The sequence below is a fragment of the Lissotriton helveticus genome, chromosome 7 (genome assembly GCF_964261635.1).
Source record: "Lissotriton helveticus chromosome 7, aLisHel1.1, whole genome shotgun sequence".
NCBI classification, from domain to species: domain Eukaryota; kingdom Metazoa; phylum Chordata; class Amphibia; order Caudata; family Salamandridae; genus Lissotriton; species Lissotriton helveticus.
Window position 1 is genome coordinate 177,365,025 of NC_136068.1, and position 27,064 is coordinate 177,392,088.

Here is a 27,064-nt window from a genome sequence, read left to right on the forward strand (position 1 = left end):
AAACGAAGAAAGCACTCTTATGTACACAGTGGTCACGGGACCACAAAGTCTCTGAGGATTCGGGAAGGGGGAAGCGGGACAGTCTTTTAGTCTCTGGGTCAGTACGAGGCGTACCCCACGCACAACTCTCAATCCTCGAGCCGGGGGGTACGGGATGGTGGTCGTACTGGCTGCCTCACCTTCGTCGAGTCGGCCCGGTCGTGATGGTGGTCTCAATGGTCTAGCCGGACCAGAATACTCCTCGAGCCGCGACGAGGTCAGCAGGGCTTGATCTGGAGAAGTCCGTGAGAGCCGCGACAGCGTCAGCAGGGCTCGGATGGTCTTAGAGGTCGAGCCGCGACAGCGTCAGCAGGGCTCGGATGGTTGCAAGTTCAGCTCGAGCCGCGACAGCGTCAGCAGGGCTCCGGTGGTTCAGTTCCTTAAGGCGAAGAAGGAGCCGCGACGGCGTCAGCAGGGCTCAGAGGTTCAGGATGAGTCTTCTTAGGGTCCGCCGCGATCAGATCAGCAGGCTTCAGGTCCAAGATACAACTGCCTGCTAGTTGTCAGGCGGGCCCAGTTATAGTCCTTCTACTCTTTGATCTCCGGACCCTCGCAGGCAGAGGTCTCCGGCCCTGGGGGCTGGTCGTTGGCGAGGTCCGGCGGTTGGCTCTTTGATCCCTTTGAAAGATGGGTCCGGGAATTCCCAGACGCCCAGCGGGTCTGGAGCCAGCCCTCGGGGGGGGGCCAGAGGGGTGATCGAAACTGGCCCACAGGGGAGGGCCAAAGGTGTGACAGAAACCAGCCCCTCAGGGGAGGCCGGAGGTGCCATCGAAACTCCCTGGCTTATCCCACTCGGGGAGCCCTTTACCCCCCAGCCGGGACTGGCGCGCCTTTGGAGTCTGGGCTTCGCTGGGGCCGGGGTCACGCTAGGCCTAGGGAGACAGGGATGTCGGGAAGGGAAGATGGCGTCTGGGCCCTGTGGGGCATGCATGGTTAGGCGCTCGGAGCCGGGCGAGGAGCGGGAAAGGCAGGCCTGGTCAAGGTTCTCGGGGGATCTAGGCGTCACTGGGTAGGACGACCAGGCTCGGGTTGCAGGCTACACTAACGGGGTGGCTGCGCAGGGGACTCGGGGTACAGGCCTATGCTCACAGGGTGTGGAGGGACAGAGGTGAACCACGCCACGAGGCCGGGTCCAACATGCAGGGACTTAATTTTGCTTGGATTGGAGAAATAGCACACAGAGTAGTGTGGATTACCCAATGAGCAATCTTTGCGTGTAAGAATTAAAACTATCTTTAATAGATAGACTAATGCGAACTATATTTCAGAGGCCTAATGTCTTCAAGATTAGCTTGGGGATCCCTTGCCATTCTCCATAAAACATGATATCTCAGGGTGGCTCCAGCACCAGACTCCCGTGATAATGTCAACCAAGATATGTTCTGTAAAGGATGATCAGAGCATCAGAAGCATCCTCAAAATTGATTGAACCTAATTTTATTTTAGCCATTTTCTTTTATATGTTGGTAGCGTCTATGTGAAGCCCTTTATAATAAATGTATTTTGAAATGTCATGATCCATCAATTAAGTCAATTTTAATGTTTTTAGACTTTCCGCTTCATTGTCCCACTGATGAGTAAATACATACATTCAAGTGACCTACTCTGCGCAGTGATTCTCAAGTCAGAAAGCAGATGCAAGGTATCTTGCTCTAGCCTTCCATATGCATCCACCTGTCCACCATCCCAACAGAGCTCCACCATCTTATGAATGTCAATTTGTCCCTTCGGTATATCGTCATGGCATTTTGGTGACTTTTGCTGATGAATTGTCTACATATTAACAGCAGTAGATTACTTCTTGGACCTCACGAGTTAGTCAGGATGGTTGAAGATACACATGATGGAGAACTCAAATAACGGAAAAGAATCTTCTCCATCTTCATCAGGATCCTGAGTAGAGATGAGACAGTTAGTGCAGCAAGAAAGTGATAGGGGAACTAGTAAAAAAAAACTCCATGGTTTAACGGCAATCATTCTTGGGGAAGACTGCCCTTCCTAGGAATAAATGTTGGCATCAGGCTGTGTTGTAGTCATTAAAGAAATAGTGGAGTGACCTCTGTTTACATGGGAGTGTTTGATGATAGATCTATAATACCTTTTTTCTTCCTGCGCAGCACATTCTAGATCCTTTTTGAAATGGTGGTTAGCATTTCATTACACAAACGCAATAAGTGCATCTGTTTGTAGTTTAATGCAAGCACTCCTGTGCTCCTTAGAGTATAGGAATCCATAGTGTAAAAAATCCTTTGTCTTAAGTTTTATGCATTTAATACTTTGGAGCCTGCTTAGTATTTGAAGCTTTCAAGGATCATTCTGCTGTAGTTGTACAGGTTTCAAATAAATCTGGTAAATGAGCTGCCTGCTTTAGATGGAAATCGGAGATGACCTTTTAGATCAAAGAAGTAAGCGTGAAGGGCAAACTTTCGGATACTTTATTATATGGTCATTTTTACCTATATTAACCGTCGCTGCAAAGATATTGCCTCATTAGTACCAGTTAACATACAAATGCAACAGTGAAAAAGGCGACCAGTCAACCTTTGCAAAGGGCCCTCTTCTTCACAGGAGCACAAGTCACATTTTTTTTTAACTTTTGATCTTTTTGAGCCACAATCTTTTTAGTTAAAATCATCAGCTTATGCAGCAGATGATGAATTATGTGGCAAATATGGCAGAGCCATAATTATGTGGAAACCCTTAGCAAACTAGGTTATTTTGCCATTCATGTTTGAACTGCTCTTTTGAAAAAGGGAAGAGAAGTGCGGGTGACAGAAATTGCATGGCTACGAAGGACAAACTTATCTCAAGGAATAGAAATTAATTTTTATACCTGGGGTGCCTTTTATTGGGATCTTAGATCGTAGTTTGTTACTGGGTATTCTCCTTTGCAAATACTAATGTTTAACTCTAGGGTCCCAGCGCCACAACAATTGCCGTTCATCAGTTAGATGGCCTAGTTGCCTTGTTGAGGTACATGTCTCCCACAAGGTTATGATGGGCAGTCTTCAGGAGATGGAGGGCGTTTGAAAACCTAGATTCAATACTATATTGTAAATCAAACAAAATAATATCAGTGTCCTGTCAGTGATTTACTTAATCAAAAAAGAAAGTATCCTTTATCTAGTGGGTAAGTAAATAGTTTAGTTAAAAAGTGAATGTATGCAAAAAAATAAAAGCATCTTCAGGGGTTTATATATAACATCAAGCGTTATTGCAGCTCTTTAGAGCTTGGTGCTAGATTTATATTATCATTCACCCTATTGTCAGCGTAATCCTATTGGGCATGTTTCAGTTTGTCTCTGGGGTCTTAGAAGGTGCTCTAGGTCTGCTTCTCAACAGGAGCCAAACAGTTGCTAAGCGCTTTAAATGTTAGCAAATGTGATACAGGTGTTGATACTTTGTGCCCAACTCAGATCCATGAGTCTCGCATTTGTATCAATGGGTGGAACAAAATTCCCCCCTCCAGCCACTAAAAACGAATAGAAGAATAAAAGGTTTTTCCCCTAAAGTTAAACCTCTTCCAAATCCTCATCGCCCAAAAAACGGAAGTCCTCTTCCAGCAAAGGTTCTCCTGGACCTGGTGTTTTGTGATGGTGTTTTTTTCTTTTTTTTTTTCTTTTCTTTTTGTTGAACCCCTTTGGGTCTCCGGTGTCCGATTAGGGACACAGTCCACCTAGGTTCACACACACAATAGTCAATACATGATGCACACGACTCAATAGGGAAATCCACACCAATTTATAAAAATAACACATCTTTATACATAATTAGGCACCAGAATCAATACGATCATATAAGTACTTCTTTCAATAGAAATACTTTAGCATTTAAAAAGTCGACACTTAGTGCATTTTTCAGGAGCTGCAATGTTATCCTATGTGAGGAAGAGCAAGTGCAGCATTCAGGTACAGTACTGCGACTTATAGGACCAATCTCCTGGACTTGAGGTGAGGGGCGGGCAAGGTTCAAGGCAGCACCAGCAAAATACCACCAGCGGCATTAGGGCTGCCAGGTGCAGGGGTGCAAAACAGCATTGGGTGTCCAATATAAGTGTAAGGGGATTGGTCTTTGCATAAAGAGGCTGCAGGCTTGGACTGGGAGCACCGTTCCCTCTAAGGCGCGCGCACATCGCTCCTGACCTCACCGCGCACCACCTCGCGTGGCGCGCGCACACGGTCAGGACGTCGTGCCGCCGGCCGCTTTGAAAGAAGCCGAGCGGCGCGAATGCAGCGGAGCGGTCGTGAGGCGTGCAGGTAAGGAGGTGGGAGGAGGGCTTATGGCGCTTGCGGCTATGAGGGAGGGCGGGGCAGACTCTGGCCTTTTGATGTTAATCAGAGCCCCTTCACAGGCTCCAATTAACAGTAATACTTAAACAAAAGGCCAGAGTCTTCCCCACGCTTTCCTAACAAAAGAGTAGACAGTTTCCAGACACAGCGTGTGTTTGGAAACTGCCTACGCTTTTGTTAGGAAAGAGCGGGGCAGACCCTGGCCTTGTGTTTAAGTATTGCTGTTAATCATAGCCTGTGAAGGGGCTCTGATTAACAGCAATACTTAAACAAAAGGCCACAGCATAGCTGCCAAGGTTTCAAATTGCTATATGTGACATTTTCATAATTTCATTGTAATTTCGAGTGACATTTCAACAACTATGAGTGACACTTTATCGGAAGCAAAAATCAAGCATGAAACATATGGAGAAACATATAAATATCAAAAATGACACCCATTTGAGCAACAAGACACTCTAAGAAGTGCACTAACAGGGAAGGGCGTGCCTGTGAAGAGCGCGCTGCTCTGCCAAACAATGCTGCCCGTGCTGAGTGGCGCCCTGAGTAAAAACAACCACGAAAACTAAAAAAAAACATCAGCAAAATCTCACGGTATGTGTAGAGATGAAATCCAGTGTGGAAACCAGCACATTTACACCATGTGCCAATGTTGGCAACTTAGGCTCCATTATAACATGATCTTGTTGTGTGACAGCCAGCCTTGCAGCGCTAATAATTGCTACATTAATGGAATCCTACCTAACCTACATACATACATACTGATAATAACACAGGGGTTTTGTTTCCATTTAGTTGCCTCTGTTTTATGCTACTAGTATCGGAGTGGGACAGAGGGCAGAAGGGCACCAAAACGAGTGGGACAGAGGGCCGAAAGACAAAAAAACGAGTGGGACAGAGGGCAAAAGGGCACCAAAAACGAGTGGGACAGAGGGCAGAAAGGCATAAAAACGAGTGGGACAGAGGGCAGAAGGGCACCAAAAAGAAGGGAAAAACGAGTGGAACACAGGACAGAAAGGGACAAAACGAGTGGGACAGAGGGCAGAAGGGTACCAAAACGAGTAGGACAGAGGGCAGAAGGGCACCAAAAACAAGTGGGACAGAGGGCAGAAGGGCACCAAAAACGAGTGGGACAGAGGGCAGAAGGGCACCAAAACGAGTGGGACAGAGGGCCGAAAGCCAAAAAAACGAGTGGGAGAGGGCGAAAAAGCGCACCAAAAACGAGTGGGACAGAGGGCAGAAAGGCAAAAAACGAGTGGGACAGAGGGCAAAAGGGCACCAAAAACGAGTGGGACAGAGGGCAGAAGGGCAACAAAAATGAGTGGGACAGAGGGCAGAAGGGCACCAAAAACGAATGGGACAGAGGGCAGAAGGGCACCAAAAACTAGTGGGACAGAGGGCAGAAAGGCACAAAAAACGAGTGGGACAGAGGACAGAAGGGCACAAAAAACGAGTGGGACAGAGGGCAGAAGGGCACCAAAAACGAGTGGCATTTGGCGCCGCAGACACGTGATGTTTGGTTCCTGGCGCAAATAGCCATGGTTGCAGCGCACAGAGACCCTCCACTGCCGCACACAGAGGAAAAAAATTAGAGGGAACATTGACTGGGAGGCCAGTCAGGATGAACCAACCGGGGGGCTTTGGCCTCACGGTGCTCGGGTACGTAGGAACACCTTTGGTCCTTTTCTCCACAGGCCAGGGGCGACGGGTGCAGTGGTGTCTTAAGGTGTAGGGTTTTCCTTATTGGTAGCAGTTGTGGTAGAGGGGGCCTGCGAACAGAGGCTGCAGGTGATGTTGAAAAATTCACGAGTGGTGAAACCACAGTGGACTACATCTCTGGAGGGCTGGAGGACCATGCTAGCACCGTTTGCCCACTTCAACTCGAACTTGGAGGGACCGGTGCAGTGGTGTCCTTGGCTATCTTGGAGCCTTCTCAGGTCTCTTTGGATGCCTGAAAGATGCAAGGAAGCAGTCACTCTGCTTCCTGAGAGTTCTCGATTCCTGGGTATAGTGCTGGCTGGTCTCCCAGGCTTTTGAAACGCAGCAGCTGCAGGACAAGTCGTCTTTCAGTGCAATGGTCGAAGTCAGCAGGCAGGCCGGAAGGGTTGACGCCAAGTCAGTTGCTGAGTCTTCTGTTCTTGCTCTGTGCAACTCTTCATGTTCATCTTCTTCTCTCAGGATGGCAGAATCTGCTTTTTTAGTGCCATCCTTGCTGACCTGTCTGCTGCCTTTCGCCCTTGCTACAAAAATGTACTTGTCCTGCTGGCCCAGCAACTTCCAAACCCTGTGAGGACTGCCTGCCTTCTATAAAGATAAAGAAACTTGTGTGGACAGTGGCCCTGTCCAAGAAGAAACCAACTTTAAAACCAAAGAGCCCTGCCATAAAGCACTGCGAAACTGCTTCTTGACCCACCTCTGCCCCGACTCCCATGGCCTGAGGCCATGTGGCCCACCTGTCCTGCTTAGGTTCCCAATCGATTCTGAGCCAGAGTCCACCGTTTGCGGTCACCTGCCTGAGTCTACTTTGACCCCTGCAGCCTCAGTTCGAAGACTCCCCCTTACCCTGACCTGCCCGGTAAGGTGTTCCCTACTCAAAAGGACACCCCAGTGCACATGGGCTTTGCGGAGCTTGACCAATGGTGTCCCTACATCCCCTAGCATCAGAACTTACCTGGGCAGTTGTGGGCTTTCTTCGTTGGCCTCCTGGCCCGAGCCTACACCGTTTTTCAAAACCGATCTCCCCATTGAATGAATTTGGCACCTGATGCTATGTTAACACTCAGCACCTGGCTGCCCCTGTGCCTCTGGCGGTGTAAGTTTGGTGCTGCCTTGTGCCCTCCCACTGTGCTTACCTTAACTCCAGGAGATCGACCCCTGACATCGCTTTACTTACCCATGAGCATCGCAACTTCGATCACCTCCAGTCTCCTTTGATTAACATTGGCAGCCCAATCCTGATTTTGACCTCTGCACCTGGTCGCCACTGTTGGTGCACTCCTGGTACTAATTTAAAACTTGCCTGGTGTTGGACTGAAACCTTGAAGACTGGATCTGTAAGTTATGTACTTACCTGCAAAACTTCATTCTTGTTTTCCTCCCATAGGTTAACATTGCTGAACTGAAAAATTGCACTAAGTGTCCACTTTTTAAAGTGAAAACAATTTTTATTGAAAAACATACTTATCTTTCAACGCACATCTTGGTCTTAAAATAAATATTTAAAGAAGCTTATTTTTGTAACATTTGTGTGAATCTCCTTTTTGAGTAGTTTGTCGTTTATTAGTCACTGTGTGTATAACAAATGTCTTACACTTCTCTGTGTTAGGCCTAAGGCTGCTCGACCACACTACCACAAATAGAGCACTTTTGGTTTACATTGAACTCTTGTACACTTCGGAGGGAATTTCTGAACTCTTTACACAATATAACCAATTATTGGTATATCGCCTAAAGAGCCAGCTTCCAACTAGGATCTGTGCCATTGGTTACCTTAGATACTCACTTTTGACCTGAAACAGTTCTGCCACTTACTACCCAGATTTCATGGGCTTCCATATTTTAGCCCCCATTTAGACAAGTCCCGACTAGTCAGGGTGTTATGTGTGTTGGCTACCAAGTGAAGCTCACGTCTGTTCCCATTATCAGGGAGATGATAACAACAAAGAGTAAAGGGAATAGGTCTGTGAAACTTGACCATCTCACCAGGAACACACATTTAGAGGTTGGACTGAAATGTACTTGCAGGCTGGGATGTGCAAATGGGTTCACATCTGGTCAGACAAGGGACTGTGGTTTCCGCAGCCCACAAACCTATCTGCAAATCTGCGCTTTGTTGTGATCAGTCTTCCTTTGTTGTCCTACATTCTTTCACACTGTAATGTGCTTCCCTCGTCTCTGGTTTGCTGTTGGAGTGATTTGCATTGCTGATGGTTTGTGTTTATTCTTTCTACAGGAGGGTTGGATGTAAAGTCACAAGAGGCTGCTCTGCGTGGTGGCCCGGACGTTCTTATTGCCACGCCTGGTCGTCTCATTGACCACTTGCATAATTGCCCATCCTTCAACCTGGGCAGCATTGAGGTGCTGATCCTCGATGAAGCGGACAGGTAAGGAAGAATTTATGGATTGCCTAAAGCGTCGGGGCTTTTGGGCTCTAGGAGTAGATGGAGAATGATAACGTGGAAATGTAAGGGCACTTAAACAGATTGAGTACTCCTTTGGAGATGATATTTCAGAGATTGTTGGAATATGCTGCCACTGGATTTAGAGGAATGGTAAAATGATAGCGAGTTTCAAATACGTGCCCGGAGAACAATTTACCACCATAATGGAGATTGAGCTGCACCACTTTTCAATTAAATAGAACTCTTTTATGCACTGTGGACTCCATCTACACCTGCCCTGAATGCCCTCCTGTAGCTCATTTCAAAACGCTTTGTCTACTTCATAAAGTACTTTACTGTCTACCACCCAAATACCTCACAAAGTCTGTTCATCCCTTCCCTACCAATCAAAAAACTCTGGTCTGCTAGCAGATGCCTTTTGACTAGCCACTAAGTGTAATCGTATCTTGTCACATTTTCAGTGCATTCAAAGACAGAGGTCAAATATCAGCTTATGTCTTCTTACAAATTGCTGCATGTTTTATCATAGAGACTGGTGGCTACTTTTCATTCTCTGCAGTTATAGGATTTTGTAAAGTGAACTGTCTGACAAATGTGCTGGGCAGTGGTGGCTGGTGACATTTGAAAGTGGTAGGGCGTAAAAGTTTGGGATGAGTGCCCTGTGGCGAGCGAGCGAGGCCAACTGTAACGAGGAGGGTACATGGGGGTCCCCGGAAAATTTTAAAAAACAGTGTGTGTGTATATATATATTCACTGAAAAAACCATAGGTTATAGACCATATATAGTTAGGAATTAGCATTTACAAAACCTTGAAAATTCACTGAAAAAACCATAGGTTATAGACCATATATAGTTAGGAATTAGCATTTAAAAAACCTTATTTTACTCACACAAAACCATTGAAATTCCATATATAGTTAGTTGTACTAACTATATATCGCGCACCCGCAATCCACTGCTGATGATGTCACATATTACATCATTCATGACATGGTCAGTGACATCACTGATGACATCACTGATAACATCTCAAATGACATCAAAAGTAGGGGTTCAGGGGGGTGTACCCTGCCCCCTTTTGCTCATTTCCCCCTTTTGATTCTTGCCACCTCTTGTGTCTCAATCCCACCGAGACACAAGATGGCGGCCGCTGCGGACTGTTTCGAATGTTTACAGACACCCGAGAACCAATCAGCTTGCCGTGCGCAAGTCGCGTGGCGCGCCTGAAGCGCTCCCCGGTACGCGTACCGGGGCGGGGCTCTAGATATATATCTTTTTTTAAACCTAATTTACTCAAAAGTCACAGGACCACATATCTTGAGACCTAGCAAAGGCACATCGGGCAAACAATATCTACAATTTTGCCAAGTTTCGTGGAAATCCATTCAGCCGTTCGGGCTAAAAGTGAGGCCAACCGCCCTATGGAAAACTCAATGTTAAAAACACGTTTTGGGACCCCCCTTTTTTCTCGGCCCCCCTGTGACGAAACCCCCCCAAAATTTCAGGGGCTGCTCAGAAACAAAATGTTCCATTTTCCTGAAAATTTCAGCCAATTCCGTCCACAAACGCCAAAGTTATTAGACATAGAATTTTCAAAAATCCCATAGAGAAAAAATCCTAACTATATATACCTACTGGCGACCGCCAGTAGGTAATATATATATAAGTGCAGCCTGTAACAACAACAACATTATATTATATTATTCTAAGTTTGTGTTCACGCCTTTACTAGAAGAATTCATCTATGACTGTAGCAGTGCCAGCACAATATTCTGTCCTGCGCTATGATATGCACAAAACAGTCCTGCTCCAGCGCACTTCCAATCTACCTTACATTATTTCACTTTATCACAATAAATGGTTTTGATGTAAAAACCAAGCAAACCAACCGAATATTTGATTTCAGGTGAAAACAATGTGGGGTAAAGTGATAGTGTAGTATGGAGAGAAATAGTACACAAATATATATTTGAAGTTGTACACTTCAACTCCACTGGCTTTCAGCTTACTTGTAGTGCGTAACTTGTAGTATAAAAAAAAAGTTTCTCGTTCCAGGAGCAAGACCACTGCTAAATATTATCCTGACAGGCCTGCCTTCAGCCTGGATCTCTGACGGGCCGGCCTCACTCAGAAGGAGCTGCCAGCCCTCACGTTCACAGCACATTGCTGAGGGGGGGACGGGGAGCCCTGCTCTCTTGTATAGGCCCTGTATCTAAACTGTGTACTCCAGCTCTCTGCTGCTGTGCAAGGTGATTATTCAGGGGAATGTTGGCGCACAGCACAACAGTGACGTCAGGGTTGTTAGAACCCTGAAGTGGGTAGAACATGTCCCTGATCCTGGGATGCTCACAGCCTGCCAATGGCATGCAGATTGCAGAGTATAATTTAGGATCCCGTCATGGACAAGTCACTTACCAGTGTGGACTGTAACACTGCAGCCTTTGCTGGGTGGTGCAAAGACAAGCCTCCTCCTCTATCGAGCTGCCACCTCACTGCCGGCAACGGTGCGTGTCTCCTGCTGCCTCAGCTCAGTGAGCGCCATCCTTAGTAAGTAACTCTCCTCAACTCTCCTCTGGCTGGTCCCACCAGCCCGGTTCTCCTATTCTGGTCCGAGCTCCACTCTTCTTTCAAACTCTCTCGCTCGCAGCCCGCCTCTCTCCTTCCCATTGCCTCGGGTGCTGTGCAGAGGTCGGCGGGCTCTTCCGCAATCCGCAGCCCACTCCCTCACCTCCCACTGTCCAATCAGGAAATCTGGGACTAGCGCAAAGGTAAGGGAGTGCTCCGGTTGTTGCCCCTTGCCATTGATTTCAGTGGCGCGCTGCTGAAGTCGCCTGGGGCCCAGCTTAGGCGCCCCATTCAAAACCAGTTATTCTGCGCTTTCTCTGGCCACTCCCTTCAGGATGACATCACTCCTCTCGCATGTGCTTCGAGGGCGAGTAATAGTCCTCGCCCCGGCCAGCGCATGCGGAGGAGGTGTCTCTGACCATCTGTGACCTCGTCCCGACTCCCTTCCTAGTAAAAAAAAAAAAACACAAGAAAACCGAATAATTAGGTTTCGCTAGACGAAAGCGAAGCTTTTGCTGTCTATGCGAGACAACTTATGTAGTTACTTTTCGGGGAATGTGGACAGCAGACTGTCACGAGCTTTTTCTGGCCGAGATTTGACCTCGTGGGCGCGCATGCCCAGCACACGCCCAGCCAGGTCCCGCTCCGGGGCTGCTCCCTCTGTATCAGCTTTATACCTCTCTTTTTGTAGATCTTAAAAATGTAAACTGGCTTTCCTTGTCTTCAGAGCACAATAAGATTGTCGAAAAATAAGACATGTATGTGCCGCCGTCTGTGTGGGTGTGTTTCTTGCGTCTTGATGGCGACTATTGATCGGAAAAGTGTGGTTTAGTAGTATGACTGCTATGTGTAAAACGTCACAGTGTTGCCTAAAGCATACTGCTCATGACGTTTAAAGTATATTGTAAGTTAGGATAGTTGTTGGATTGACCTTTGTTATATTTTATTTCATTAGCAGCAGTACTAATTGTAGAGGAGTGTAAATAGCAACAGTGGTGGTACATAACTAGCAAGAATGTAGTACTGAGCACACACATGCCAAGAAACCATTGTTTGCATACATAGGCCCATTGTCCAGCAGTTGCAGACAGACATTCCTGCTTGCTATGTGATATGTGATAGGCGATGACAGTGCATATCTACAGGCTAGCGATGACAGTACTCCTCTACAGGCTAGCGATGACAATGCATATCTACAGGCTAGCGATGACAGAGCATATCTACAGGCTAGCGATGACAGAGCATATCTACAGGCTTGTGAAGCCAATGCATATCTACAGGCTAGCGATGACAGTGCATATCTACAGGCTAGCGATGACAGTGCATATCTACAGGCTAGCGATGACAGAGCATATCTACAGGCTAGCGATGACAGTGCATATCTACAGGCTAGTGAAGCCAATGCATATCTACAGGCTAGCGATGACAGTGCATATCTACAGGCTAGCGATGACAGTGCATATCTACAGGCTAGCGATGACAGAGCATATCTACAGGCTAGCGATGACAGTGCATATCTACAGGCTAGCGATGACAGTGCATATCTACAGGCTAGCGATGACAGCGCATATCTACAGGCTAGCAATGACAGCGCATATCTACAGGCTAGTGAAGCCAATGCATATCTACAGGCTAGCGATGACAGTGCATATCTACAGGCTAGTGAAGCCAATGCATATCTACAGGCTAGCGATGACAGTGCATATCTACAGGCTAGCGATGACAGAGCATATCTACAGGCTAGTGATGACAGTGCATATCTACAGGCTAGCGATGACAGTGCATATCTACAGGCTAGCGATGATAATGCATATCTACAGGCTAGCGATGACAGCGCATATCTACAGGATAGCAATGACAGCGCATATCTACAGGCTAGCGATGACAGTGCATATCTACAGGCTAGCGATGACAGTGCATATCTATAGGCTAGTGAAGCCAATGCATATCTACAGGCTAGCGATGACAGTGCATATCTACAGGCTAGCGATGACAGAGCATATCTACAGGCTAGCGATGACAGCGCATATCTACAGGATAGCAATGACAGCGCATATCTATAGGCTAGTGAAGCCAATGCATATCTACAGGCTAGCGATGACAGTGCATATCTATAGGCTAGTGAAGCCAATGCATATCTACAGGCTAGCGATGACAGTGCATATCTACAGGCTAGCGATGATAATGCATATCTACAGGCTAGCGATGACAGCGCATATCTACAGGATAGCAATGACAGTGCATATCTACAGGCTAGTGAAGCCAATGCATATCTACAGGCTAGCGATGACAGTGAATATCTACAGGCTAGCGATGACAGTGCATATCTACAGGCTAGCGATGACAGTACACATCTACAGGCTAGTGATGACAATGCATATTTATGGGCTAGCGATGACAATGCATATCTACAGGCTAGCGATGACAGTGCATATAGGCTAGCATTGACAGTGCATAATTACAGGCCAGTGATGACACTTCATATCTACAGGCTACCGATGACAGTGCATATCTACAGGCTAGCGATAACAGTGCATATCTACAGGCTAGCGATAACAGTGCATATCTACAGGCTAGCAATGACAGTGCATATCTACAGGCTATCAAAGCATGAAGATGGGAACTTTACTTGTTTACAACAGAATGTTTCAGTTATTGTAACTTTCCAGTTGTTGTATTTTAAGGACGTTTTTAAGTGCTTGGAGAGAACAAATGACCCTAATATTGGGTGGCAGGGACCTTCAGTGCAGGCAGCTAGGGCGGTAGAAGACACAGGGTCTGGGGGCAGCACAGAGTGGATTCTCTACTGCTACAAGATTGTGATCAGCAGATCTTAAGTTCCAAGCCGCTGTAAGACAAGTTAAAGTCAGTGTCGGGGCAGACAGGCCTGAAATAAGATTGACTATTTCTCAATTTTCTGGTGCCTTTGGAAAGGTGGCAGTGGAGGGCCAGTGCGCCAGCGCTATCGGTATTATAGAAGGGAACACACAAGCGTCTGCACCCCCTTCTATAATACCAAAGTGCCCTGGGGGCGTGCAAAGCGGGCGCAAATGCCCATTGCGCCCCCGGGTCACCTTATGTAATACGGCCCCGGTAACATTACATAAAGACATATTCATTTTGCCAATCACAGGATGTTGAGCGACTCCAATGCTTGATTTCCACGCTCCAAAGTCCGCTGCTCTTTACCCCGTTACGCCACACTCTCTCCCATAAGAACTGAGGCATTTGCCATTTCCATTATATACAATGAGGCCATAGTTGTTGCTTTTTTAGGTCTCGCCTGTCAATGCGCTTGCGAGAATATAAGGGCTTAACGAGAGCTTAAACATCGGGCGATTTCATGCTGTGCCCGTGAAAAGCAAGCTCAATGCGCAAGCGCATTGACCTGAAAGCGCGTGCACATGAAAGCCAGCCATCTGCCTCCAGCAGCTTCACTTGAAAGGGATCATTTCGCACTTTTCACGGCCGCCAGGCCGTGTCGCATTTCTCCTCCGCCCTCCCCACAGCAATGCCCTTTTTCCCCTGCCACCCTTCCTTTGATGTCCGCTGCATTTACAATTCTTGTTTAAAATAGGAATTGAGCTCCACCTACATTACCACTTACACCATTTAAACAGTCCTGAAATATGTATCACCAGTGCATATCTTTAAAAAAAACCAGGAGCTTGCTGAACAAAAGTTAACCACCCCAGACGATTTTTAGTCACTACTCTGGGTGAAACCGTTTATTTTTGATTGATCTCCAAAGCGCCACGTGTTGCGTGCAGAGTGATTCAGGGTGCTGATATCGAAAAATCTGGGTTACAATTTCAATAACTTTAGGAAGGCACAATAACAGTTATTTATTTTGCTTTGTACATAGCCATGGCGGATCTACAATGAGACCACGTCTGCTCCAAGTATGTTATTTCTGCCCCCTCACAATAATTCATTCTGATCCTATGTATTGTCCAATTCCTTCCATTTTAAACTGATTTTTTTTTTATTTCTCTCGCTTCTTCTTGTGAGTGAAGGTTTCAGGTAGTGCACATATTGCAGACTTACCCTTATTTGGCACTTAAGATTGAATTTTGTCATTGATGCCTGCCAAGAACTTGAAACTGCTGTCTGTCTCCCGGGTGCTACAGCATACTTCACAATGCCCTTCTCTGAAGGGAAAGCGCTCCTTTCGTCTGTGTTCTGTATTTATTCGCTTCACCCTCTCACTTATCTGTTCGGAATGTACTCTCCACTTCCTGGTTTCTCCTCATTAATGAGTCACCTCTGTGGTCCATGTTCCCCGTGGAGGCACATCTTGAAGCATTTAGGACAAACACCGTCGGTCTGCAAGCTCCCGTGGAGCCTGTGTTTTCTTTCCGCTGTTCTCGGCGGGAGAGGAAGTTACGTAGCAATGCTACCTTTATCGGTGGCTTTCTTTTCTTTCTTCGTGTTTGAGCCATGAAACACACACTCAGCCTCATCGCAGATCCTGCAACTGCTTCTATGCGCTTCTCAGTCAGTGCTTTAAATGGACAGGCACTATCAGTTACCCAGTACCTGCACTTTTTTAATTTGGAAGGAATAGTACCGGCACTTCTTAGCACTGCTTCAATGCTTTTAATGGGAGTGTACTGTCTCTACTGAGCAGCAAACAGGTACTCTGGGAGAAGGAGGCTAAACAGTTTACTTCAAACATATGCGTGAATATTGCTGTAGACAACGAGCCAGGTAGTGCACATATTGCAGGCTTACCCTTATTTGGCACCACCACAGCATCACTCGGCGGCACCACAACATCACTATGCGCTACCACAGCATCACTGAAGACCACGGCATCACTCGTTCGCCATCACAACATCACTCAGCGCCACCACTGCATCAATCTGTGCAACCATTCAACAACACCAGGTTCACACATGTTCTCTCAATGTTTCAAGCTTTATTGCAAATGTAACAAAAAGATGTTAATATTTCACTTCCGTTCTTGGATTTTCGTCACAATAAAATACACTGAACATAATCTTCACAAAAGTTATTTACAAAACTTTAAGCTAGTGCCATTATAAATTATAATAACTTTCATTTAAGTATTAATTATTGAAAAAAAAATAAAACCCATTGTTGTTTGTAATATCCATACATGTAAGTCACGTAAATACAACACATATTGCATTACAAATGCTATAGGTGTCACATTTGCGAAAGTTATAACTATTGGCATTGTAAATGACAACGCTATTAATTTCGGTATTTTCAAAAATAAAACATTAATAAAAAATGTTGTTTACAATACCAATAGCTCAAACTTTCCTAATGCGAGACCTATTGCATTGCAAATGCTTGTTTTTGATTTGTGTTCGGAATCGAGACTCGAGTCCGACAATGAGCAGTGAGCACTTCATTTGAGGCTGCTCCCTCATCCCGAGTCTAGTGGGGCAACGCCCCTTTTGCCCCTATGCACCAGCCGCCACTGGTGCTGTGGTACAGGGAGAGTGAAATGAAGGCTGTGGGATGTCCGTTTTTTTTCCTATTTAAATTGCTTGTAAATGAACAGTACAGATATTTCAACATATATGTTAGGAAAGCAATTTTTGGGGGGTAATTCTGAAGGGCTTAGACGCAAACGTTTTAAAAGGGTCGGAACAAATCAGAATATCTTATTTAAAACCCGATTTCCATATTTATCACTTGTATGCTCAATGGAATGCTATATGGTTTTATCTTTAAACTGCATGTCAGTGGAAATGTTTTCAGCCTTTTCAATGGAAAATGTGCTGTCTGTAATTGACAGTGTGCTTCCACATCACGCTTTAGTAATATATTTATAAAAAATGAGTTTTTAAACATTAAATGACAAACGTTCCTGCCCCCGCCGTGATGACAATGCTACTTGCAAACTAAGAGGCAAGTCTGGGGTAATGTATATGTTATTTATGGCCTAGATTCTTAATATGCTTGGAGCAAATGTTTAGTTTATTAACTCATACAAAAGAGTTTTTGTGCCACAGGTATGCTGAAGTCACATATATGAAGGTACTCTCGTGTGAGAATAAAGAAAAAGGCGACTATGTAAAATAAAATAGTTGCCTAGGATCACACAATTTGAAGCGATTTCATGGGTCAAGAGCATTACAGTTGGGCTGAGTAGATTTTTCAAGTCACTATCTGCCGGTCTGGTAACATTTTAATGATTTTTTGAGGTGTGCCTTATTTGCTAGAGCGTGCCCAGGAGCCATTGCCACCTGTAGCTCGTGCCAGGCATAAAGGTGGAAACTTTAGGCACCCACTCCTGGACCAGTGGAAGCTCAAAAGTGGACTGACCTGCTGTCTGAGAAGAGCGTGGAAAACTGCACCAACTCTTCCTCTTGTACTCTGGACAAATAATTGGTTATAAGGATGGCTCCTGTTAAAGCCACATGGACACAACGAGGTAGAAGAGCCCTTTTTCTGCAATTGCAGGACCAGTTGCAGCTGAACCTGAACTGTTTGGCCTCTGTCAGACACGACTCCCTGTGAGATTCTCTTAAGTGCTTCCCCTGGGGTGGGGGTGAGAGGGGAGTGGCTTTGCCAAGAGCGCATCAGGAGTTCACTTTTCCAGTATTTTCATGCTTTGAAGGGATTTTCTTTAACACATAAACAGAGAAGGGGGTGGGGGGCAGGCCACCATACGTCCCTCCAGAGTATCACTGAAAACACAAAATTGAATGCGGTAGCACCGGAAAAGACAAGAGAAAGACAGAAGATGTGGTGTTTCGTGATCTTACAACAACCATCAGGAATGCACAATTTTTGGACGTCACAGACTTTTGCCGTGCTTATGAGGAAAGTCGTCCTTTATGAAGCCTCACATAATTAATACTGTCAAGCTTCATCATCGCAATATTCTCCCCTCTTTGGTAGGTCAGTGCCACCAGGGCGAACTCTACCTCCTGGAAGACTTAAAGAAAGGAGGGAGTTCTTAGATACAAATTACTGGACAAGGCAGGATCCATACTATCTTATAATACCTCCGAGTGCCTCTGTATTTCACCTTTATTGGTGAGGACCCTGGGTATATCTAAAACCAAAAACGAGCGAGTATACAGAGGATTATGGCTCAAACCAGTCTCCTATCTGCCAATAGCCTAGCAGGTCTGGGGCATTCCTCAGGGCTTATGGATCCCTTCACTAGCCTTAATGGCTCTAATAGCCACATAGACCATTGTTGCTATAAAGTATAGAGTACAGAGTGGTCTCGACCTCTCTCCCCTTGTTCTGTAAGACTTTGCTCATGGCGTCAAACGTCCCTCTGGTCCTTGGCCCAATTGCTGTACTTAAAATCCAGTGTCCTGGCACACCACGCCAATTTCAAATCTCCACCAAAAATAATAAACGCTGTTAATTGACATGTACTTTTCTTTTCTATGTCGACATCTAAGCATGAAACAGAAATGTATACCTCTACTCCCCCCCACCTCTCCCCAGCAATACCTATCTGATAAGTCTCATAAAAAAATAGAATCATTGCATAATTTCACAAAGTCCACTGAAAGCAATATTTTGTCTCCTGGGCAAACTTGGATCCCTAGCTGTCTTAAACAACTGAATCACTACTTGAGCTAATCAAATGACTGTCATTTTTTACTTTGATGAAATAATGAAAATGCTCCAGAATATCAAGAAGTCCTTCTCTGCATCTTCGATGCCAACAGACAAATAACCTTAGATTCTCTTTGAACATTTTCTATTGGAAATATTTCAGTGCTCTAAGACAGCAGCAAATCTCAATCTTTTCTTGGGTGGATAGTTGCCATTTTCTGCTGTGCTCTGCGTTTTTGCTGTTTTCATTTTAGGACTTTGGAGAAAAGGAAGTGGTGCAGGCTGAGCTGGAGGTTAAAAGGAAGTACCTGGGCATAAGGGTATCCATCCACAAGCTTAGAGTTTGTTTTTGGCACTAAAACATGTTCCTCTGATACACATTTTTTAAGGGAAAGGAAGTCCCAACTAAAATAGGCATAAGTGATGAGTACAGGAGTTGAGTAAACATTTTTTCATTACCCTGTCTGTGGTTTCTCTAGCTACCTTCCTTTATATCTATATGCATATTTTGTGCCTTCTGTCTCTTTTTACTATTTATATTTTCACCTGCAGTCTCTCGCTCTGGGGTTTATACATCTAAATCTAATTCTTTCATTTCAGGATGTTGGATGAGTACTTCGAAGAACAGATGAAGGAAATTATACGCCTCTGTTCCCACCAGCGCCAAACCATGCTGTTTTCAGCCACCATGACTGATGAGGTAATCTGCTGGTGCCCGTTTCCTGTTCTCTTGCACTATGGCTGTTCCAAACTACATACAGGGAGGAAAGATGAGCGACGGAAGCAACTATCAAAATCTCATAGATTCATTCAGAACATTATTCATAGAACATTCAGGAACAGATACAGGATTAATATCTTAGGTGATGGATTCCTTCTGAATCACAGGCTACCATATCACCTATGTCACCATAAACTGAATCAGTGATGTGTACCTTACTGTGGCACTGTGTATCTGAAGACATGCTTGTACCTTGCCTATCCCTGATTGGAGCTGTACCTCACAAGTGGGAAAGTACCCCCTCCTCATAGGCTTCTACCGTATTTCGGGCACCATACACCTCATTCATATTTGTACTCCATCTGTGAGATTTGTATCCCTGACTACAAACTGGTACAATTGTGTTTGTAAACCTGATGTCAGGCTTGTACATCACATCTCCTCTTGTAATTGTCCAGTGCCATATTCGTGATTTCCCAAATGGAGTTCATGTAATCGTAGGTCTTCATAATGGGTATCTTTGTTGAATTCATAAACACAGAATATCTCTGCTTGTATTGGGAATCTAAGAATAATGTATAGACTGAGAATTGTATTAAATGATCTTTTCCTGCTTGTTTCTCTCTAAATATTATATAATACCTAGACAGGTAAGCAACTCAACACCATCTAGTTAGTTAAACCTCCATGTGTTTGTTTCCAGAATGTATTGTAGTAATAGTCGCAAGCCAGTTCAAATGCAGCTTAGTGCATCCAATACTTTCTTAAACTTCAGCAGTGTCTCCATTCCACTGGCTATACCAGAGAGGTGAGTGTCCATAAATTCATTGAACGAATCCTTGACGGAGAACTAGGATTAATATGAACTTTTACTCCTCCAGCCATGGACCTTCAATAATAATCAGAAAAATGTAATACAAATCCAGCCTCATCCCATGCAAGTGAAAGTGGTAAAACCAAGGAAATGGCAAAGCAGAGCTCAAGAAAAGAATGAACTGGGGATTAGACACTGCAAGTAGAGGGGCTGTCCTTGCTGTCAGCCTGCCAGGTGATTGTTTACTGGGCCTTTGGACGCTTTTTAGGTTAAACATTCGAGACCTCGTGTATATACTTATGTGTATGTACTTTGTGGGCTCTGGAGATCACCCGTCTGCTTCTGCTTAGGGACTTTTTTTCTGTTCAACTGCCTCTATTCAACTGTCTTGCTAGACAATGACCAGCAGAGGTCAGTAAAATACCAGACTCACTTTAGCATTCTTTAGATTCCAGTCCATAGAAATTGTCTTCCATGAGCACCTATCAACAATAATATTTTTTCAAATCTTGAATTTTCAGTGATATGAACACCGAAGGCCTCGATTTTATATTAAAAACCGAGCTTTGGACTACAACATTTTCCTCTGAAAGGCAATATTTCTCTCCATGTGTTCCTATACCCGGCGTGTCATGCAGTTTGTTCCTTACTTTCCCTCCATGTTAAAGAACAGTAGATGTTTCAGCACCCAGGCTAATGTGCTGCATAGCTAAATACTTATAAGGTCCAACGGCAAGACCGATTGCATTGCAGATGCTTGTCTATACTTTAGTGTACCACCCGCAGTGGGACTGGTTTGCCAAGATGTGGGTTCCATGCACATTGTGGCACTGGAACCAAGCTATACCTGGCTGAGGAGAGGTAACTAGGGCAACCCCGGTCCTTGGTTGCTTGTGTTCTGGTTCACGGAGGACCAGGTCTGGCAGTTCAGGCTGGACTGGGTCAAGACTGATTTGCATATATATGGCTGGGGCCAAGCTGAGGTGGCATGGTGTGCAAAATAACAAAGGACTGGGATGCGCCCCGAGTGATCACCAGTTGCTGAGATTAATTCAAGCATTCCACCCACTGTATCTTTATTGTATACTTTAGTTTCAAAAACATTGGCTGAAGTCCCAGGCTCTCACAGCTTCAGTGACCTTGGATGCTTTTCTGGATAACTTTCGTTTTAAACTCGAAAACAAATATTCCACATTTGGTGTGTTAGCATAGCTGGTTAATAAACCCAAATAATGTGCAACACACTGTTAATACTGTGTGCATAAAATTAAATGTTAATTCTGTTATTCCTTTATCATGCTAATTATGACTAATATGAAGTCTCTCGAAAAATACTTTACAACAATTTATTTTTTTTAACCTTGAAAAAAAAAATTCCATATGCACCATGGGTTCACACTCATGTGCAGCCAAATAGTTCCTAACCCAGTGAGCATTGGCAAAGCCACTAGCTCTGTGTCGGCATTAAAATAGCGAAGCCTATTGGCTTTATAAATACATGTTTAGGAAAGGCCGTAACCTAGTTGCAGCTTTCATGTTATTACAAAAATCCTTTTAATAGTTGGTCTTTAAAAAGTGTTAACTCTTAGTGTGTTCTGGCATGCTGCACTCATATGGAATAGTCTGTATTTATGAATATTAGTTAGGTTTTGAATGAGAAATTTACATTGCAGTTACATGTTGATCATAATGTCAGTCTTGTTTAATTCTTACCCTTTGTAATTCTGGTTTACACGTTCATTCTGTACTTGTTATGCGTGTATCCTGATATCTAGCTTGTTGCTGGCTATGAGTTTGATGTCCTTAAATAAAGCTCATAATTTACCTATGTCAGATGTAAAAAAAATCTTCACTGTGGTTTGTTGGTAGCCTTGTAGTTTTCATGTGACATACTCTTGACCGGGAGCTGTATCTGAACTCTAATGAATGATTCCCTAATAAGACATACTTACCAGCAAAGGATGTATTCTTGTTCACATATATGTCAGAACTGTTCATCTGTGACTACACATTAATGCAGCTCTGATCTTTGATTGTTCATATGACAGGTAAAAGATTTGGCTTCTGTTTCCCTGAAGAACCCAATACGTATTTTTGTGAACAGCAACACAGACGTTGCACCCTTTTTGCGTCAGGAGTTTATCCGGATCCGCCCCAATAGGGAGGGGGACAGAGAGGCTGTTGTATCAGGTAAGTCATGCACTTTAGTATTTTGTGGATTTAATTTGTTGAACTATGTCAGTCAGAAATTGTGTATGTCGTCTCAGCTAGAAGTGGTGGAAACGGGCAGTCCATAGGGTCCATGTAGGATGTTTGAACATCATCCTTCTTAGTGCTGTAAGTTGGTATAGAGACAAAACAATATCCATAAGTCAATAGGGTGGCGGGGTGGTGACTCAACAGCATGGTAGTTCGATTCATAGGAGGTACGTTGTTGAGTTATTCTTGAAGACATTTGGAGTAGTGATAAATCTGCTGCCAGATGGGAGAGTATGCTAGGGGTGGCTCTAGGAACAAGAATATGTCAATTGAGGTGGTTCAAGAGGAGTTGGTACCAGAAAAATATTTGGGATTGAAGCTGAGTGTTGTAGTGGTAGACTGCTCTGGCTTCATGGGAGAGGGTATTGGAGGTTATGTTAGTCTGGTCTGGTGATGGTGTTCTAGAGAAGGATTCAAAGACAATGTGCCTGGTGAAGAATAACACAGTCTTATTCTCACAGGTTTCGTCATATCTAGCCCATACTCTTCTTTCCCCTTTTTATATTTATATTTCTCTTACTCTTTTCTTTTTTTAAATGTATCTACATCGTGTTTCCCCTTTCACCTCCTGTTCTCCAGCTAGGAATTGTTGCACCCATTTCTATTTTGCATCATCACCCCTTAGGGAAAAAGGTGAATCTATTTAAGATCCATGCATTAGAAACAAGATCCGTGAATCCTTGGGAGGAAGACTTGGATGCCACAAAACGCCGCCTTTAACTCCAAAAGATTTATGTGGTACAAAGCATGCTGTTTGGACCATTTGCCGTGAATCTCTAGATCCAGAAGGTGGGCATCCAAAGTCATCACAACCTGTGGTGTTGTCTGGTGGAAGAAGAGACCCAGAGAGATGTTGTCCTTGACCTTCAACGAAAACATTGCCAAGATAATTTCTGAGTTTATAGAAATTATGTCGTAGAATGATTCCTGAGATTGAGTAGACTGCGCCACGAGCTGCTCCTGCAGGAACGTTATGTGAAAGCGACAATGTGGGATCCACGGGATGCAGGAAGAAATCATCCCTAGCATGGATTAGTATGTCCTTCCAGAAACTGACATTCTTGAAGACAGCATACCTGCTGTCTTCTGGAGGCGTGAAATCCTTTCTTCTGAGGGAAAGGCCTTTGAGAGCTGTGTGTCGAGGATCGTGCCAAGAAGAACCAGTGACTTGGAGGGGATGAGAGATTATTTTTCCTCGTTGAGGCAGAGACGTAGAGACTGAAACAGTTGCTGGCAGACTTGCTTGCATTTCTTGGCTTACTTGGAAGGACGGAGCTTTGACAAACCAATCGTACTGGTACTGAACACAGTTGAAAAGCTGCCACCGGGGCCATGCTCTTGGTGAAGACTCTGAGGGCTGACTTCAACCCGAATGGTGGCACCTTGAATTGATATTTTCACCCTGCTCCAACTTGAGAAATATGTTTGGGATGTATGGGAATGTGGAAATATGCATCCAGTAGATCGAGGGAGGATAGGTAGTCTCCCGTATCTGTCAAAAGGAGGATCTCGTGGAGAAAAAGCATCCTGAATGGTTGATTTTGATGAACTTGTTCAAGAACCTGACACCAGTGTCTGCCTCCATTTTCCTATTTTCTTCTTGATGAGGAAGAAGAGGGAGTAGAATCCCAGATTGTGCTGATGGAATGGTACCTCTTCTATTTTGGTATGCAGAGGAACAATCTAATGTTTAAACCCTTGACCTGAGTCTCACTAAGAGTGGTGCTGAGGCATTTAGGCTTTTTTTTCTTTCTGCATCCTGCTTGTGGACCCCACCAAGTGGCATATGATGGCTCTGCAGTGAGATCTGAAGTCTGAGTGGGATCCATCCAGGTGATAAAGGCCACTGTAAAAGCTCTGCAGTGATGGCTGCTTGACTGCTATTGGACTGGCAGTAGACCACTCTCCCTACCCCACCCAGAGCTAACAGTTGTGATGGATGCATTGTGGCTAGGTTGGAGAGGTCATCTAGGAGAGGTGGAGATCACAGGACTCTTTGGCAGAAACCGCTTTCACTTCGATTTGTTGGAGATGCGAGCGATTGGTTTGGCACTAAAGGCTTATTTATAACCATCAAGGGGGATTGGGGTCAGATTCACACAGACAACAGGACCGCTATAGGGTATTGCAACAAACAGGGCAGCATGAGGTCCTGGGTTCTGTGCCAAGAGTCATTATGTCTCTGTAGGTGGCTGAACGCTTAGGGCATCTCTGACTTCCCACCACCTGGCATGATCTTTAAATGCCTGGGCGGAAAAACTGAGCCGACATTGCCTTGCGGATCATGAATGGAAGTTACATTCAGAGGAGGCACAAGGTATCTTCTAGCAATGGGGAGAAACCTTGGTCAATCTATTTGCCACTGCAGAGAACATGGCACAGATATAATGTTCCTGACGTCATGTCCAAGACAGAGTGGACCCGACGCAGAGCCGCTCAATGCCATCTTTTGATGCGCAAGGGAATTGCAACTAAAGTTTTCTATCCCGTCAGGTATCTGGAAAAATTTTAAAGGTGAGCAATCTGCGGAGAGCCTCTACTACAAAAGGTGTTACCAAAGGTAAGTAACTTGTTCTTTATGCACTCTACATGTTCTCTTGTGCTGTATTATGTGATAGACACAATGTCTGCCAAAACGCTGGAAACTTAGTTCCTTCCAATTGCCTTCTGCAGATGTAAGTAAACTTAACTGTTGCCACATAAAGATGTTTTGTTCTTCTGTTTCAGCACTTTTGACTCGCACTTTCCCCGACCATGTGATGCTTTTCACACAGACAAAGAAACAGGCTCACCGCATGCACATCCTTCTGGGACTGATGGGCCTAAAAGTTGGCGAGTTGCATGGGAACCTCTCCCAGACACAGCGACTAGAATCTTTGAGGTGAGACTATGTAACACATGTACTTATCTTATCAGGTAGCACAAAAAAAATTATGGTCTCAAATATACAGAATCCAATTTTCTAGCCTTCAATCATGTACAATAATTCACAGTAAACCCTTACTGCACCAAGAGTCAAGGCCTTAGAAGTCTTGAATTGTTTTAATCACTTCTTTTTTTGTGAAGCATATACAGTGTCCTCTGGGCAGGCATAATTTGGTCTCCCAAACGAAACCTTGGAGGTACCGTGCAGTTCTCAACTTGAAACCTGTCATTTTAGGGGTTCATTATATCTGCTGTTCTAATATATGTGGGAGGTTCCTACCTTGAAGACTAGAGTGATTGAGAAGGGGTTGCATCCACCAAAACCATAATCAGGATTTCCAATGCTGAACTTGTAATTTTCTTATTGGATACTTTGTCCACCCTTCTCTCCGTCCCCATGTTCTCTCAATCAGGCTGAGGAATAAACCCCTTACGGGTCTGAACGTAAATCTTGGTCTCTATTGCAGGCGCTTCAAGGATGAGCAAATCGATATTTTGGTGGCCACAGATGTTGCTGCTCGTGGTCTTGATATCCATGGGGTCAAAACGGTGAGTACCCAATGATGGATTCATCTGGAACTCTGTCTTTTTCTGTATACATTTAAAATTGTGTTCTTCTGTCTCATCATTCAATTGTAGTTCAGCCCTCTTGTTTCACAACTGTTGTGATAGTCTAAAGAAAACGGCTACAATGATCACATAAATTGTTTGTGATCCCATTTCCGGGAATCACTTTTTCATTCTCTTTTTGTTGATAGGCAAAAGATGTCTTTTATGATGAATGTATAATTCTTCCCCGCCCTTATAGCCTTGCAACTTCCTTCGGAAAATGTTTTAAATTTGTATTGATTCCGAGAAGGATATATTGAACTTTCAATCTAGCATTTTGCAGTAGTAAGAAATACCCTTTAAGAATAATGACTAGGCAGAGATGTATCTGCCATATTCCGACATTCTTCTGTATTCCTAGTTCCACAGTAGATACATTTTCTAGTCCTGGATCGCTCTATCTTTACAGCTGTTTAATACCTAAGCATGCATAACCTTTTGTTCAAACCAGTTAGTTGCTGAGAGAGAGTCCCATTTCTCATTTGGATTGGAATTACATCCATCGGAAACATTTGCTTTTTCTTTGAGGTTTTGTTTACTTTGAACTTTTGTTGATTGATGGCAGACTGATCTCTGTTTGTTACGTGATCTGAACCTCTACAATGTAATAAACTCTCTAGGACCCGTGAAATTTCCTATATAAGTGGGGAACAGGGGAATTAATCTGGGCTGCTGTGTTTAGAAGCATAAATCACCTATGGCTATTTAAGACCTGAACCCATATTTTGGCCACATTTCGGTTTATAAAGATGGTCCCTTCTGCAGTTACTGTTGGTTCCATCCATGCATGTAATGGCTTATTCTCTCCTGAAGTCAATCTTAAAACTGCAGTAGTATGGGCATTGCTCATTCAAAGGGTCCCCAAGGATCTGAAATTTGACAGATTCTAAATTGCCCTCTAGAGGCCCTACTGGACCCATCTCAATTCAGTACCACATACTCCTTATAACATTGTTTCCCACATTGCGCAAAAAAGTTCTCTACCTACATTTTTATTTTATTTTTTATTTTGAAAGTTTTATATAGCTTTACAGAAGAAGGTTATAGCATGTGAGTACATATCAATTGGGGTGGGGAAGGTACATGTGGGAGCATAGTTGGACTCAACAGCATATTCAGGTCAGACAGATGCATCCAGATACAGATACAGATACATAATAA

The 27,064-nt window shown here is 44.4% G+C and overlaps 1 protein-coding gene across 1 annotated transcript in view; it reads left to right on the forward strand.

The window, feature by feature from the left end:
* DDX27 (DEAD-box helicase 27) overlaps positions 1-27,064 on the forward strand; it is a 238,087-nt gene that overhangs the window by 120,522 nt on the left and 90,501 nt on the right. Inside the window, exons 9-13 of the mRNA XM_078651885.1 lie at positions 8,281-8,431; positions 19,176-19,275; positions 22,159-22,300; positions 25,097-25,250; positions 25,762-25,843. Coding sequence (XP_078508011.1) covers positions 8,281-8,431; positions 19,176-19,275; positions 22,159-22,300; positions 25,097-25,250; positions 25,762-25,843 — 629 coding nt within the window. The remainder of the gene's footprint in view (positions 1-8,280; positions 8,432-19,175; positions 19,276-22,158; positions 22,301-25,096; positions 25,251-25,761; positions 25,844-27,064) is intronic.